The following is a 14616-nucleotide window of genomic DNA, read 5'->3' as shown; positions in this document are numbered from 1 at the left end:
AGGGAACTGTGCAAGGGACAGTATTCCCTCTCCTCCCCATCATAGCACTGCAATAGAGAATGTTTTCTTGCAAATGCACCTCTCTGAGCTTAAGTTTTGATTATATGATGCAATCGCCTACTCTCTAAAATTGTGTTAGGGAAATGATGCAAATTACAAGGGGTTTTCATTTAAACCTGCCCTACCCTCACTTTGAACTGTGATAAATGCTTTGTTTCAGCTGCCCTGAATACCGAATGAATGATATATGTTTATTGTGCAAAGAGGCTTTTTTAAAAAATCTGCTTCAGTGTCTCTTTGGAGTGTTAAAATCTAAGACTGTGCCACCTGTACATAAATTTTGGAATTCTATTTTGTGATATACAGGCAACCCCTGATTTCCGCAGGGGCTACGTTCTGGGTCATCACGTGCTATGGCAGAGTTGCCTGGGTTGCCACAATGTGTGCATGATCACACATCAATCGGATGCACGTAAATCAGGAGCTGCCTGTGTATCTATTTGTGTGTGCTTGTATATACATGCACACACATATACGCATACTTTAATGTAGAAGATTCCCAGCAAAACTGATTACACTAAAATAATTTTAATTCCAGTTAACAATTTAATCCCAGTTGCTGTGCTCAGGTCCTGCTTGCAGGCTTCTGCAGGCATCTGACTGTCCACTGGGGGAACTGAATTCTGGACTAGGTGAGCCATTGGTCTGATCCGGGTTTGTCTTGTGTTCCCATGTTCTAACACCCCCATCGTGACCCAAAATAATTTATTACCTCTGTTTCCCATACATTCAAATGGCCTAATATTGTTTTCCCCTCTACCAGTGTTTTGGCAGTTTGCTCACTAGGAGGATTACTAGTGAAGAAAACCCCAAATATTGACATATAGGCAATATAGTTCCTGCTGGAAGGTAGCAGCAACTGCCTTCTGTCAGAGAAGACAAAATGTGATAAATTGTATGGCTGATAATTTGCTGGCGTGCGCCTTTGCCAAAATACGTTCTGAACCCATATTTAAACCTACTGTATAATCTGTTTAGAAGAGTTATGCTTAGGTTTCTTTTCAGAGTTGGAAAAATTGGGATTAAAGTCAAAACAGTTTCAGTCCAATTTTCTTCACATCCCAGTTCTAATAAAGACACTGTCCAGTCTTCTCCATAGGCACGTGCTCAACTTTTCCTCAAACACACCTTGCAAAATGACTATTTAAAAAATACAAACTTACCCATTTTTAATTCAACGTGGGGATGCAATGGGAAAGTAGATGGAAAGCTTGGTGCATTTTTTGTTGCCTGTGAATAAAATTATATTTCTGAAAATGTTATATATCAAAAGAATTGCTTACTTTGGTGGAAGTATAACAGTAGCTATGGGTGTGTACAGTTATCTTTAGTAATTTATTCAAAGGTATGTTCACAACTGGCTGTACTTATACTGATTAAAGACCTGTTCATTTTAGCTTTGACCCAGAATAGGTGTGCTTCTCTAAAAATACACTGATGCATTTTGTTGCATGTCCCACTTTTACTACTAATTACCTAAAAATATTATATTAAATGTAACAGGTTTAGTAAAGTGCACTAAAGGTTTAGCAACATTGGTAAAGAGCAGCGTCCACAAGGAAAAGCCAAACTCACGCTGCACTTTTACAGTTAAACATGCCTCATTGTTTTTAGTACTGCTTCTGTCTTCACTGTCACACCTTAAATTTAGAGGAGGAATCCAGCACACTAGAGATACTTCTCTAATTAAACAGTGAGGGATTGAAACCTGGGCATGCAAACCATGAGTTCGTCCTTGGAACTGTGCATCCTTCAGACCAATGTTCAACTTGCTGAAGGTGTCTTCAAACTTAGAAAGCTGCCAAGAAAGGAGCAGATATATAAAATATTATTTGCACTCATCTGTAGTCCAGCAAATGAGGCTAAAGGTACACAACTTTAGCTTCCAGAAATAGTTTAAACACCATTCATGACCATTAGTCATAGCAGGACTAAATATGTTATTTATTATTCTCTCATTGGTGCCTTCATTCAAAACATGCACAAAATACAGCAAAATACACAAATTAGACAGTGAAAGACAAAATTGTTGTAAAGAACTTAAGAAATCTGCAGAAGTAAAATAATATGTTTTTAAAAACAGACAAGTGCTTCACTGACACAGCCTTAGAGGCATTGCATATAACGAGTAAATAGTACATTAATTGCAACAAGTCTACTTAAGAGATGGAAAGGAACACTGAAACACACACAGAGCTAGAGACCGGGATACTGCACGACAGCAAAGCTTCTATGTTTCTGAGCAAGGTCTTTTGGACAATCCACTGATACTGCTTCCTTTCCTTTTCTGGGAAATGTGAGAATCCTTGGGTGGGTTGGCTGCACTTTGGTGGTTCTCTTCATCTGTGGTTTCCAAAGTCTGGAAGAACATCAGAGAAAACCAAGTGAGAGAGAAAAATATTGGTTTCTGTGTTCACACTTTGCTCAAAGGACCAATGCTTTCATTCACATCTTGCAAGTATGCAGACTCCCCAAGTTAAGACTTCAAAAGTCATGGGGCACATTTTGTTCTTTAAAGACACAAATCAGCTAATTTCTCACCCTCTTACCACCCCACACAGAATTTCCATAGATCCTCATTATACAGCTCACCACATTTAGTGGCCTGACAGCCAAACTTGAGGTGCTACAGAAGAGAAAATGTGCCTTTTCCTCCATCACTGGACTGTTCTTACGTGTTCTGGGAACTAGAAAAACTTTTTCAGAAATTTGTGCAATACAATATGCATGGCTCTGCAAGATTTGTACAGGCTGTTCATAGATCACTTCCATAGCACAGATATACCCAGTACTTTTTTTCTGGGGGCACTTCAAGGGTATGCAGTACCGGCATATTTTTGCCTATAAGAAAAGCACTGGATATAACAGTTTTTACAAGCAAATTCTAGGCAACATGGAGATGCTACCTCCAAACAGGAATTGGTTCTTTCTACAAGCAGGCCAAATTTATCCAAAGCTGAAATTCTATTGACAGCCTAAGAAGAATCAGCTTCTTCACATTAGTTTAGAAACAAGAAAGTGCAACTATGAAAGAAGCTGTATTATTTAAGGTTCAGGTGCCCCCAAGTGTTTCAGCTGTGTAATTTCATCCCAATTTACCTGGAAATTTCAATAAAAGTAGAAGGCATAGTTGTGAATTACTGAAGACCACTCTGTGCTTTATTGGGGCACACAAAACTGTTGAAGATGACACAGGATAATTTATACAGAGCTGATTGCTACATCTACTTTCTGCTTGAACTCATTGCTGGTGCTGGGTTGGGTGCTCTAGAATGGATGACTCCAGTAGTAAGTGCTCCCTCAAAGTTCATTTCCTGCTATTCTATTCACTCCCCAGCTTTCAGTCACTGTGGAATACAGCTCTTTATAGTATGCATTAAATCTTTGCTCCTCTGAATGGTGGCATTTGCACTCCCAAACATGTTTTGCCTGGGAGTTGCCCTGACTCCTTAGCTCCTAAATATAACTAAGACCCAAGTCTCATTTGCCCACCAGTCTTTTGATTTGTCCATTCTATGCTAATAATGAGCAACCACAACGAACAGAAAGTTAGGGATCCACTTTTTGAACAGACAAGTGAAAAGTTACAGAAGAAAGGCAAGGAAATCAGGGTTCTAAACCAGATTGAATAGGGAACCAGCCAAATGCTTGAACAATTAAGAGTTCTAAAAAGTGCAGGAAGCCTACAAGAGAACAGCTGTCTCCCACTACAGACGTTTGCCCTGAACACTTGGAATACAGAAACAACCATGCAGCAATGGGGGAAGTCTAAAGGCACAGCCCCTTTTGTAATGGCAGTGCCCCTACATGCAAGTAAAGACTGAATAGGGTCAAAGTGATGGAGGTGGCAGAATGGACTGTACCACTTCAGACTGCAAGTGGAGGAAATTATTATTACTTATTAAATTTCTATTCCGCCCTTCATCCAAGGATAACAGGGCAGTTTACAACACAAAAATATATACCATGATAACAAACGAAAACTGTAACACCGGCAGCCTAGGGCTTTTGGAATGGTAATCCATGCTCACTGAAGAAATGGAAGAGCAATGCTTTCAGACAGAAGTTACAGTAGGAGGTGAAATATCCTATCAAGCATTAAGATCATAGCCAAAGACTACATCCCCATCATTTTGAAGTTATTAAGCTCTATATGGAAAAACTTCAGAAATGCACTGTGAGAGAAATCAGGCATACAGTGGTACCTCGGGTTACATACACTTCAGGTTACATACACTTCAGGTTACACACTCCGCTAACCCAGAAATAGTGCTTCAGGTTAAGAACTTTGCTTCAGGATAAGAACAGAAATCTTGCTCCGGCAGCGCGGCAGCAGCAGGAGGCCATATTAGCTAAAGTGGTGCTTCAGGTTAAGAACCATTCAGGTTAAGAACGGACCTCCAGAACGAATTACGTACTTAACCCGAGGTAGCACCGTATATGCAGAATGTCAAAAGACAATCTCTCAGCCTGCCCTTAACCATGCTTTGCCATCTCCTCTCCACTCCTCAAATGACCCAGTTTGCTTGTCTGGAATGCTATAACCAATTCTGTGATTGGGAAGAGGCCAGAATAACTACAGTCGTACCTTGGTTTTCGAACAGCTTAGTTCTCGAACGTTTTGGCTCCCAAACACTGCCAACATGGAAGTGACTGTTCTGGTTTGCGAACTATTTTGGGAACGTCCGACAGAACTTCCTGCAGCCAATCAGAAGCTGCGCTTTGGTTTCCAAATGTTTTGGAAGTCAGATGGACTTCCGGAATGGATTCTGTTCGACTTCCAAGGTACGACTGTACACTGGTAGACTTGTTTGATGAGGATAGACCTTCATCTCATTACAAGCTTATCTCCTTCTAACCTGACTCTGGAGCACAATGGTTTAAAGCCCTGCAGGTGAGCAGCTTGACATTCAGGTTAAAAGCACTCATCTTTGAAAGTGTTAACAGTGGTTAGTTCACAGGAAGGGTATTAACTACCCTCTATGGAATCCTAACTGATTCTTTTTGCAGGGACCCTAATGGTCCTTGCATGATGTAGGCGAATGATATTGGCAGACCAATCTCTGAAGCTTCCTGGTGTGCTCTGTGGTCTCATGCACCCTTTAAAACTGTATCAGCAGCCGTCAAACTAGCTTCTCAAGTTAGTTTAAGCAATATAAGGTGTCAACGGTGAACTAAGTTATATGAATCTCCCTCTACAGTGAACCTGCAACTTACGCGGGAGTTGTGTTCCAGGGATCACACCTAAAGCCAAAATCCCATGAAGCAAAAACACAGGTAGAATTGCCAAAGTCGGACACCTGCCATTCATTCATTCATTCATTCATTCATTCATTCATTCATTCATTGCCAAGCGCATAAAGCTGAATGTGCACAAGTTAAATGTGCCTAAGTTGTGGGCTTATTGTATTAAAAAAAGAAACTTGTTTCGCTGCATATGTAGACCAGATGCAACTGGGAGAATTTCTAGAAATTATTTCCCAGATCAGTGAACAAGGCTGATCCTACATCCTAAATTTCCCTGGAATCAATGCGTTTGGCCTGGCATACTGGAATGATTTTACCAAAAGATCTGCGTCTCTGCTGATGAATTCCTCCCCTCATACAAATACATGGAGGATGTGTGCCGTCTGCAGATTTAGAACCATACTGCAAGCCAAATAATATTCCATATAAAATGTTTGCAATAGGGTATTCTTACCCAAGGCAAATTCTACAAGATCAGACACAAATAAAATACAATAAACTCTGAACAATCCCTGCATTTTTCTATGACATTTTAGAGTTATGACAACGTGGCCAAGAAAGCAAAACAAAAACGCCCATTGCCAGAAAAGGTAGTCTACAAGGGAGAAGTTAATCCAGACACTTGTGTTTCATGGCACATTCATAGTATTTCCATTCCACAAACTCAATTATAGGAAGATGGGCAATTATAGGTGACGCAGATTTGAAGTATTCCGTTGGGCACAGCAAGACTGCACATGTGAAGATTAACCTACACCCCATTCCTCTCTAACAAAAGTGATATACTTTCCTTACCATTGTTGTCTGGCTTGCATACTTCTCTGTCCATTGTCTGGCATTTTTGAGGAATGTTTGCTTGTTGTATTTATACTCAGAGGACTAGACATAATTAAAAAAAAGAAAAAGGAAAAAGTAAGAGACAATGATAATTATGGCCTCTCAACCATAAGACCATAGTTATGTTTGATGACAGATTTACTAGACCGCATGGAAGACTACTTAACCACACTAGGTATTTAGGAAGACTGCAATCGCCATATTTTGTATCCTGTATGCAACACATATATACCCATCCATCCATTTTTAAGCATGATGTTTCAAGGTAGAAAGCGTTGACCTCACTGTCAACAAAACAAATTCTATTTGAGCATCTCCCACCTCTCCCCACCCCCACCCCCACTTCTAGGTCAACATGGCCTTTTCTCAGTTGTATTACTGGAAAATTTGTACCCCAAAGAAATGAACTGTAAGAGGTACATCTATTGCACTCTGTGGTTTCTTCACATCCCTTCACAGACAGAGTTATAGCATAGTTATAGCTTCCAAAAATACAACACACATTCCACCAAAATAAAGGAGGAAACTTACTATGTCAGCCATGAGGGGGTCATCAGGGTTGGGTTCATTCATAAGTATCTGTATTGAAGTCAGCAAAGTTGCAATATTCAAAGACGGTCTCCATGCACCCTGCACAGAACGAAAAATTACTTGGGTGAGTGGAGGTATTATGATACAAAGAGAAGTGTGTTTTGTTGGGAGTTACTTTGCAGACCCAAGCTATAATTTCCCCCAAGATTTTCTGGGCAACATTGCAGAAATTTAGAAGCAACCTGTATATCAATTAATATATACAAGTGTGACATGCAACAAAATGTTACCATGTACTCTCTTCCAATAACAGGAGTGCTTCTGTTTCCTCCAGATAGTGGTGAGGGGCTTAAGTAGTCCAATTCACATTCCTTCCCTAAATTCTCTTTTCTAAATCTCACTCTACATTCCATGGCTTGAGGAGACCACCCTTCATCCTCTATATTTATTGAGTTGATTTTGGAAGGGTGTTTAACTCTTTTGTTTAACTCTTTATGTACTTCTGAAAAATCTTAGAATAACCCCCAGCAAACTATTCCCTCCCCCCTCCAAACCCTGTTTAGCAACAATCACAGTGACACTCACAAACTTCAGTACAGTGGTGCCTCGCAAGACGCAAAGAATCCGTTCTGTGATTCTCTTTGTCTAGTGGTTTTTTCATCTTGCGAAGCAAGCCCATTGACGGATTAGCGGATTAGCGCTATTAGCGGCTTTTAGCGGCTTATCTGCTGATCGGATCAGCTGATAAGCGGCTTAGCGGCTTAGAAAAAGGGGGGGAGGGGAAAAAACCAGCAGGAACTCGCAAGACATTGTCGTCTTGCGATGCAAGCCCATAGGAAATTCGTTTTGCGAAGCACCTCCAAAACGGAAAACTCTTTCGTCTAGCGAGTTTTCCGTCTTGCGAGGCATTCGTCTTGCGGGGCACCACTGTATTATCAATATGCATAGCCAGATCAACATGCTGAAAAAATATGTGGTACTCAAAACCCCAAAAGCATCAATCTCACCTGTGCCACACACACACCAAAGGCAATTAAGAAAAGATGAGGTTTACAAGGAGCTTAGACCAGCTGACTGTAACTGTAACTGTTTCTGTCCAGGTCTCCTCAGTAGGGAAATACAAGCAAGTGGCCTCTTTCAACCAATACACATAGCAGGATCTGCACTTGCAGATAGGAACAGCTGTGCCAGGAGGCCTACTGCTGCTCTCATCAATCCCTGTAAGAGAGGCAACTCATTACCTTAGGTGGCAATCTGAGAACATCAAGGCAAATTCTTCCAGCTGAGTCAATGTTGGGATGGTAGATGGGAGTCAGAAAGCGTATCTTTGGGGGTTCAAATGGATACCTAATTAAAAAACAATTGGTTCTCTTATTTTGAAAGAGAATTTTCACAAGTTAACACCCACAAATCCCTCGTTCTTATCCATTTCTGAACATGCACGAGCATCATCATCATCATCATCATCATCATCATTTATTATTTGTACCCTGCCAATCTGGCTGGGTTTCCCCAGCCACTCTGGGCGGCTTCCAACAAAATATTAAAATACAATAGTCTATTAAACACTAAAAGCTTCTCTAAACAGGGCTGCCTTAAGATGTCTTCTTAAAGCCTGGTAGCTGTTTTTCTCTTTGACATCTGGTGGGAGGGCGTTCCACAGGGCGGGTGCCACTACCGAGAAGGTCCTCTGCCTGGTTCCCTGTAACTTGGCTTCTCGCAGCGAGGGAACCACCAGAAGACCCTCGGTGCTGGACCTCAGTGTCCGGGCAGAACAATAAGTGTGATATCCAATTGTGGTATCCTATTTAAGCAAACAGGGTTTACACTTCCTTACCTCTGCAGTCCCCTACATGCCACCAAAAGCTATTGTTTGGAGGGTTAGGAGGACTCCTGTTACACCCATTGGCATAACATTGAGCTCCCTTACTAGATCTAGAGCAGGCACGTCCAACTTCCAAGCGCCTGCAATCTACTCCCTGTTGGACATGCATGATCTATAGGAATCAGCTTGATCTTTTTTTTTTTTTTTTTTCAAAAGAGAAGGTTATTTATATTTTAGTTCAGAGTACAGATTTTAAGCTGCAGTTATACATAGCAATATATTTAGAGAATCTTGCTTAGCAGTTGAAGAATTGTATTAAGTATTCAGGCTGCAATTGAAACACAATGGAAAAGTTGTGCTGATGAAAGGACTAAGAACCCTCTGAATTGTGCCAAACGTGTCAGAAACAATGGAAAAGCTATTATAACTGTCTGATGTACCCACTTCCAACTTGGACAGTACTTCATGCAACATTTTATTGTAAAAATAATTTACGGTTAATTTTACAGCTGAGCTTTACAAAGTGGAAAGCAAGAACAGAGACCTGGGCTTTTAAAAGTGGTATCTTTTTTGAATGCTGTTGGGCTGCCAGACAGGATTCTCAGTCTATTTGCATATTTAATAACTGGTACAGTCACACAAGCCATTTACCAAGCCAACACTTAACAATGAAAACTGCAGTCAAGCCACTGCTATCATTACTAGTAGACATGCAAAGGGAACTTTGAATCCAATTTTACTGGAACTATTTCTAGTATTTCAGTTAAAGCCAAGTCAGTTGCAACTGCACTCTACTAATCAGACATTCTAAAATAAATGCATACTGGACAAATGAGCTTGTAGAAGATAAACATCAACCATTTAATGGCTGGCCACTTTTACAAATATGTCTTTTCTTAGGCCCTATTATTCTGAGATGCACTGCAGCATTATTAGGTCCTTCATGCAGCCACAGATTATTTTGTTCCTGTCTGAAGAGTTTTCTTCTCATTAGCTGCTTTCTGCTTTTGCTGCATAATTTCGGAGTCTCTCTGTTTCCTTTGAGAAGCCGACAAGGTATCCTCTTTTCTTTTTCCTTTATTCAGTTCTTGGTTTTTCTTCATGTTCTTTTGGCGGGCGAGTTCACGCTGGTTCCCACGGGCCATGGCAAAACAATAACCCCAGCGGCGACGACCGTTACGCGCACGAACAGCAACAACCCCGCTATCCGCTCCAACTGCCAGAATCAGCTTGATCTTAAAGCAGTTTAACAGCTCTCTAGTTCCTAATCCTGTAAAAGGAACTGCAGTCTCATGAGCTGTATTTAACAAACCTACCATTCCATATCTGCTTAATACATTGAAGCACAAAAGATTTTCAAAAATCCACTTAACTTTCAGGCACAACTATTTCCAAGTTAAAAATTCCTTTCTCGTATGGTGTATCTGCAGAACCCAACATTTCTAAAGAGAAAAAGACATATTAAGATACAACAATACTGCCCTCTTTAGGTAACTGCTTCAGTCACTGCAAAAACAAAGTTTGATCACATAAGCCACAATATAATCATATCTTCAAAATACATCCATCCAAGGAACTAGGCAGGAAAAGAACAAAAGTTACAAGGAATGTAAAAATTATTTATTTTTCAGACTTATTGTTCAGTGCCAGAATTCTAAAAAGACTTGGATGAAGATGTATTTTTATCTTCCAGGAAAGGATCTTTATACTGGCTAACAAAATAAATTTCTGTCCAAAAAGAATTAGAAAATTATGAGCATCTTCTAATCTTTGCTACACCAAACACTTGTTTTAGAAAAAGGAGCTACTTCTCTATTTCCTGCTATGCAGATGACCTAGTATCTTTACTTTTTATGGATTATACAGTGGACGCATGGGTTGCGAACGTGATCTGTGTGGGGTGCACCTTTGCAATCCACGTCTGCACATGCGCAAAGCACAATTTAGCGCTTCTGTGCATGCACGACCGCCGAAACCCGGAAGTAATCCATTCCGGTACTTCTGGATTTCGGCAGTCCGCAACCCGAAAAGACGCAACCTGAAGTGGCTGTAACCCGAGGTATGACTGTATACATAATTCTGATATACACAACACCTTCCCTTTCATTATTAATCACAACTAAGTTCAGCTTCTTAAGCAACATTTCCTCAAATTCCTGTGAATCATTGGCAAAAAACTAAATGAAATAATTGCATTAAAACAATCTAGAAAAGGGCTGGGGAATCCATAGCTCTCCAGAAGTGGTTGGACTGCAGCTCCCCACCATCCTTCACTGCATGCTTTTTGGCACCACACAAGTTTACTCTGAAACAAATCCAACTTTTTTTATGGAACTTGCTTCTAAATACAGCATGCAGTATATTTGCATGCATACAGAAAAGGCAAAACTGAAAGTTCTCTGGAACTTTTAATTAATGCTTATGTATATAAGTTATAGATTCTAACCTCTAACTATTTGTATATTGTTTTGTTTATTGTTGCTGGGTTACTGAGGTATGGAGGGCAGAAAAGATCGAATCCAGACAGATACATACGGGCTTGAAGATCATCTATACGGCTTCCATTCTGCCAGCAAGTAATTCCTGGCGGCGGCTGTGTAGTCAGCAAATGCAGCTCCCTCTTAAGTCGTGAAGCCCTTTGCATTGTTCTGCAATAGTGTAGGGGAAATTTGCATCATTTAACTTTTCTAATTTCAGCAACTATAAATCCTTTCTGATAATGAATTGCATGTCAGTGTAGTAGTAGCAGAATTTTCAGGTAGCTGTGTAAGTTTTTTAAAAAAGGATTGTAGCCTGTTTAGACTAGAAATGCTGATACAGAACCAGTCTCACACTTAGAGATCACTATCAAAACAATTTCATGTCAGAAGTACTCATGTTTTACATCAATCAATATTAAATAGGACTGAGATACTAGGTAACGTTTTTGCAACTTGTATATGATCTTGTAGAGATCATTAAACACTAGGCTGAGATCTATTAGTGGGCAAGGCAGCACAATATTTCAGGAGTACAGTAGTACCTCTGGTTACGAATTTAACTCATTCCGGAGGTCCATTCTTAACCTGAAACTGTTCTTAACCTGAGGTACCACTTTAGCTAATGGGGCTTCCCGCTGCCGCTGCGCCACCAGCATGCGATTTCTGATCTCATCCTGAGGTAAAGTTCTTAACCCAAGGTACTACTTCCGGGTTAGCGGAGTCTGTATCCCGGAGTGTTTGTAACTGAGGTGTTTGTAACCCAAGGTACTACTGTAGTTGGAGAGCGCATGCCTTTTCAATCAACTTATGCTATGTGGAAAAGGGTGGGCATCAGATTTATAGACTTTACTGGCTTCTGTGGAGGTGTCTTTTAAAGAAGTTAGGCTCCCTCCCACCCTGGTAGGAAAGTAGCATTACTACAGGTAGGTATCACTGAGCAGGATTCAACTAAGGAGTCCCATCAGCAGCAGGGACGCAGACTTATAAAAAATATTGGGGGCGGGGGGGCGGGAAAGCTCATGAATAATAAATAAGCTCATGAATATGCAAATAAAGTGGCGCCGGCTCCTCGTGAGCGAATAGGGGAGAGCGTGCTGCGCCTATTAATCAGCTCCGGAGCGGAAATTGGGTGGAGCTTTTGCTCGGGAGGGCAGGAGGCATGCAGCCCGACCCTGTGCATTTTGGGCTGGGGGAGGGGCGGCGATGGCGCTCTGCTGGAGGGGCGCCGGATATTATTGGGGGGGCGGAGCCCCCCCAAACGAATTTTTGAGGGGGCTCGGGCCCCCTCAAGCCCCATGGAGTCGGCGCCTATGATCAGCAGACACCCATGCAAGAACTTCCATATGCACAATGGGGCTCCCCCACTTCCCCCAGCCAATGGGCAGGGTGGGGAGAGAATATAAAATAAAACCAGCCATTTTTAAACACATCACAGTTACTAAAATTATATGCCTGGGTACGCTTTCATTAACAAAGAAGGCTTTAGCGAGCACTGGGGGGAGAAAAATACAGGGAAGGAACCTGCCTAATACAGTATTAATGTGCAGGGAGTTCTGAAGTGAGGGTGCTGTTGACTTGTAAACGTGGGGCAAACGTGATACAGCACTTGTAAAAGTGTGAGTTCTGCAGATCTAAGCAGTGAAGGGGGTACACATTGGGGGCGAGGCAGTCCTTCAAGTAGGTGGAAGTAGACCTTCAGCTCCAGGAGGCAGCCAGGCCCCTTCCTACTGTTTTTAAGGAAGTCTAGAGGGGGGCATTTTGTTAAAAATGGGAGCCAGTCGGGGAGCTGCAGTTTTGATTTCATTGCCTCTTCTCCCTGGCTTTTAACACTATATATTATATATATAGAGAGAGAGAATGTACAGTGTGTGTAGATTTTATATATATATATAGAGAGAGAGAGAGAATGTACAGTGTGTGTAGATATTATATATATATAAAGAGAGAGAGAGTGTGTATACACACACAAACATACAAAGTCTCCCTGGCTTTTGACACTATATATAGATATAGTGTGTGTGTGTGTGTGTGTGTGTGTGTGTGTGTGTAGTGTATGTGTGGAGACACACACACACACACACTTTTAATTGTTGTAACCCGCCCTGGGGACCTGAGGGTGCCAGTTAGGATAGCAAAATAGAGGTAATAGCAATTATAACACCCATAATTCGAGCCTCAGTACGTGCAGAGGGAGGGCTATTCCTCCTCCCCTCTCCCCGTGCGAAACTGAAGGGGAAGCGCCAGTGTGAACCGGCTCTCCCCGCCCCGCCTCGGAGGGCTTCCTTTGCCAAGGCGGCCTGCGAGACCCCCGCACGAAACCCACCCGGTGCTTACGAACCCCTCTCGGTTTCTGAAGAAGCGGGACCTTCCGCTGCCTTTCCCGCCCTTTCAGAATGGATCGGCAGCTGCAGCAAAGCTGGAAGGAAGTCGAGGTTCGGGAGGGCTTTAGAAAAACCCGCCGCCTCAGGTTAGAAGCACGAAGGCCCGACATGCTTTGCACGGGCCGCGCCGTGAATGGGCGTTCGAAGTGCCCGTCAAAATGGGACCTACTACGGATTGGCCAGCGAGAGCGGAGGGCGGAGCGGCTCCAAGCGGGGAAACGGCACAATCAGGTTTTCGCCGACACTTCGGGCGCGAAATCGAACTGCGCTCTCCGTTCCAGGCTGCTGATGTTTCGTTAGCAGAAATCACAGCTGCTTTGGGCGCCTGCGGGATATTTTTGTTTTTGTTAGGGATGGGCAGCCAACGTGGTTCAGCTTTTTTTTAAAAGGGAATCAGGTGTAAAAATACCCCGTAAATAGGACATTGCGGGGGGCAGGCTTCTGCTGGGGTGGAGGGATAGAACCTTAATTATCTTTCAATGCTTGTCAATAATTTTTGTGGATCTTGGGGGGACTGCCCCCCCCAGGCTACACCCGTGAAGCCTACCCAGATGTTTTGCAAGTTTGTACAGGTTTAAATTTGTTTCTAGTCTATTCTGTTGTGGTTTGAACTTTATGTTTTAAATTATGGTTGGTTAAAAAAAATAGTGATAATTCTGATTACTTTATCTTTTCTTTTCTTTTTGCAAACTGCCTTGGATTTTTCCTACAGTCAAGTGGTATATAAATTTTATGGAACAAAAATAAAATAGATATATTATGAATACTCTGTGCTGATTTTGCAGATATTTAAGATTTAATTGTCACAGATTCTCACTTACCCCATTGTAGAACAATTCATCTATAACCACATATATGTACATCTTGCAGCGCGCATGCACACACAGAGAGAGTTTTTAATGTTTTTAAATAAAATCAAATACTGAGAAACACTTGCCAACTTGTTTTAGAACTTTGTTACACCCAATGCAGTAGACTACAGTCCATAAAAGCTTATGCTGTGTTACATCCGTATGGTGCCACCAGACAATGCAAAACAGGACTGCCATGGTTTTGCTGGGTTTATTACAATCCTTTGACTGTAACATGCATTGCTTCATTGACTTCAAAATGTGATAAGCCAGCCATCCTCATTTTGCTGAGTGGAACCTTGGACCTCTATCACAAAATCCTGCCCTTACCACACCACTGCACCTAACCCACTAGGTGTTGCTGGCTAATAAACAATTTCCTGAGAGCTGGACCATAAAGAAGG

At 41.8% G+C, this 14616-nt stretch overlaps 2 protein-coding genes across 6 annotated transcripts; both read right to left on the bottom strand.

Annotated features, from left to right (window-relative positions):
• Nucleotides 1-1983: 1983 nt before the first annotated feature.
• UBE2T (ubiquitin conjugating enzyme E2 T) lies at nt 1984-13494 on the bottom strand. Of its 5 annotated transcripts, XR_014008306.1 has the most exons (9): nt 13304-13493; nt 11036-11148; nt 9875-9942; nt 7917-8024; nt 6676-6774; nt 6103-6186; nt 5625-5709; nt 3289-3407; nt 2331-2419 (listed from the first exon to the last, which is right to left on the bottom strand). XR_014008306.1 is itself a non-coding variant. In XM_081194797.1 (7 exons), exons 2-7 carry the CDS (start codon nt 11142-11144, stop codon nt 2291-2293), a joined length of 597 nt encoding a protein of 198 aa, XP_081050923.1. In that variant the 5' UTR covers nt 11145-11148; nt 13304-13489; the 3' UTR covers nt 1984-2290. The 5 variants fall into 5 exon arrangements, 4 of the variants coding, with proteins under 4 accessions (XP_081050923.1, XP_081050924.1, XP_081050922.1 ...); XM_081194797.1 differs by lacking the exons at nt 3289-3407; nt 5625-5709 and having other exon boundaries at nt 1984-2419; nt 13304-13489; XM_081194796.1 differs by lacking the exons at nt 2331-2419; nt 3289-3407 and having other exon boundaries at nt 5406-5709; nt 13319-13494.
• On the bottom strand, nt 8963-9744 carry LOC308587299 (small EDRK-rich factor 1). Its single transcript, XM_081194813.1, has one exon. It carries the CDS (start codon nt 9643-9645, stop codon nt 9457-9459), a length of 189 nt encoding a protein of 62 aa, XP_081050939.1. The 5' UTR covers nt 9646-9744; the 3' UTR covers nt 8963-9456.
• Nucleotides 13495-14616: the final 1122 nt, after the last annotated feature.

The sequence above is a fragment of the Podarcis bocagei genome (genome assembly GCF_964188305.1).
Source record: "Podarcis bocagei genome assembly, chromosome: 5".
Taxonomy (NCBI): Eukaryota; Metazoa; Chordata; class Lepidosauria; order Squamata; family Lacertidae; genus Podarcis; species Podarcis bocagei.
Note: the sequence above shows the minus strand (reverse complement) of the source record. Positions and strands in the feature narration are given on the sequence as shown.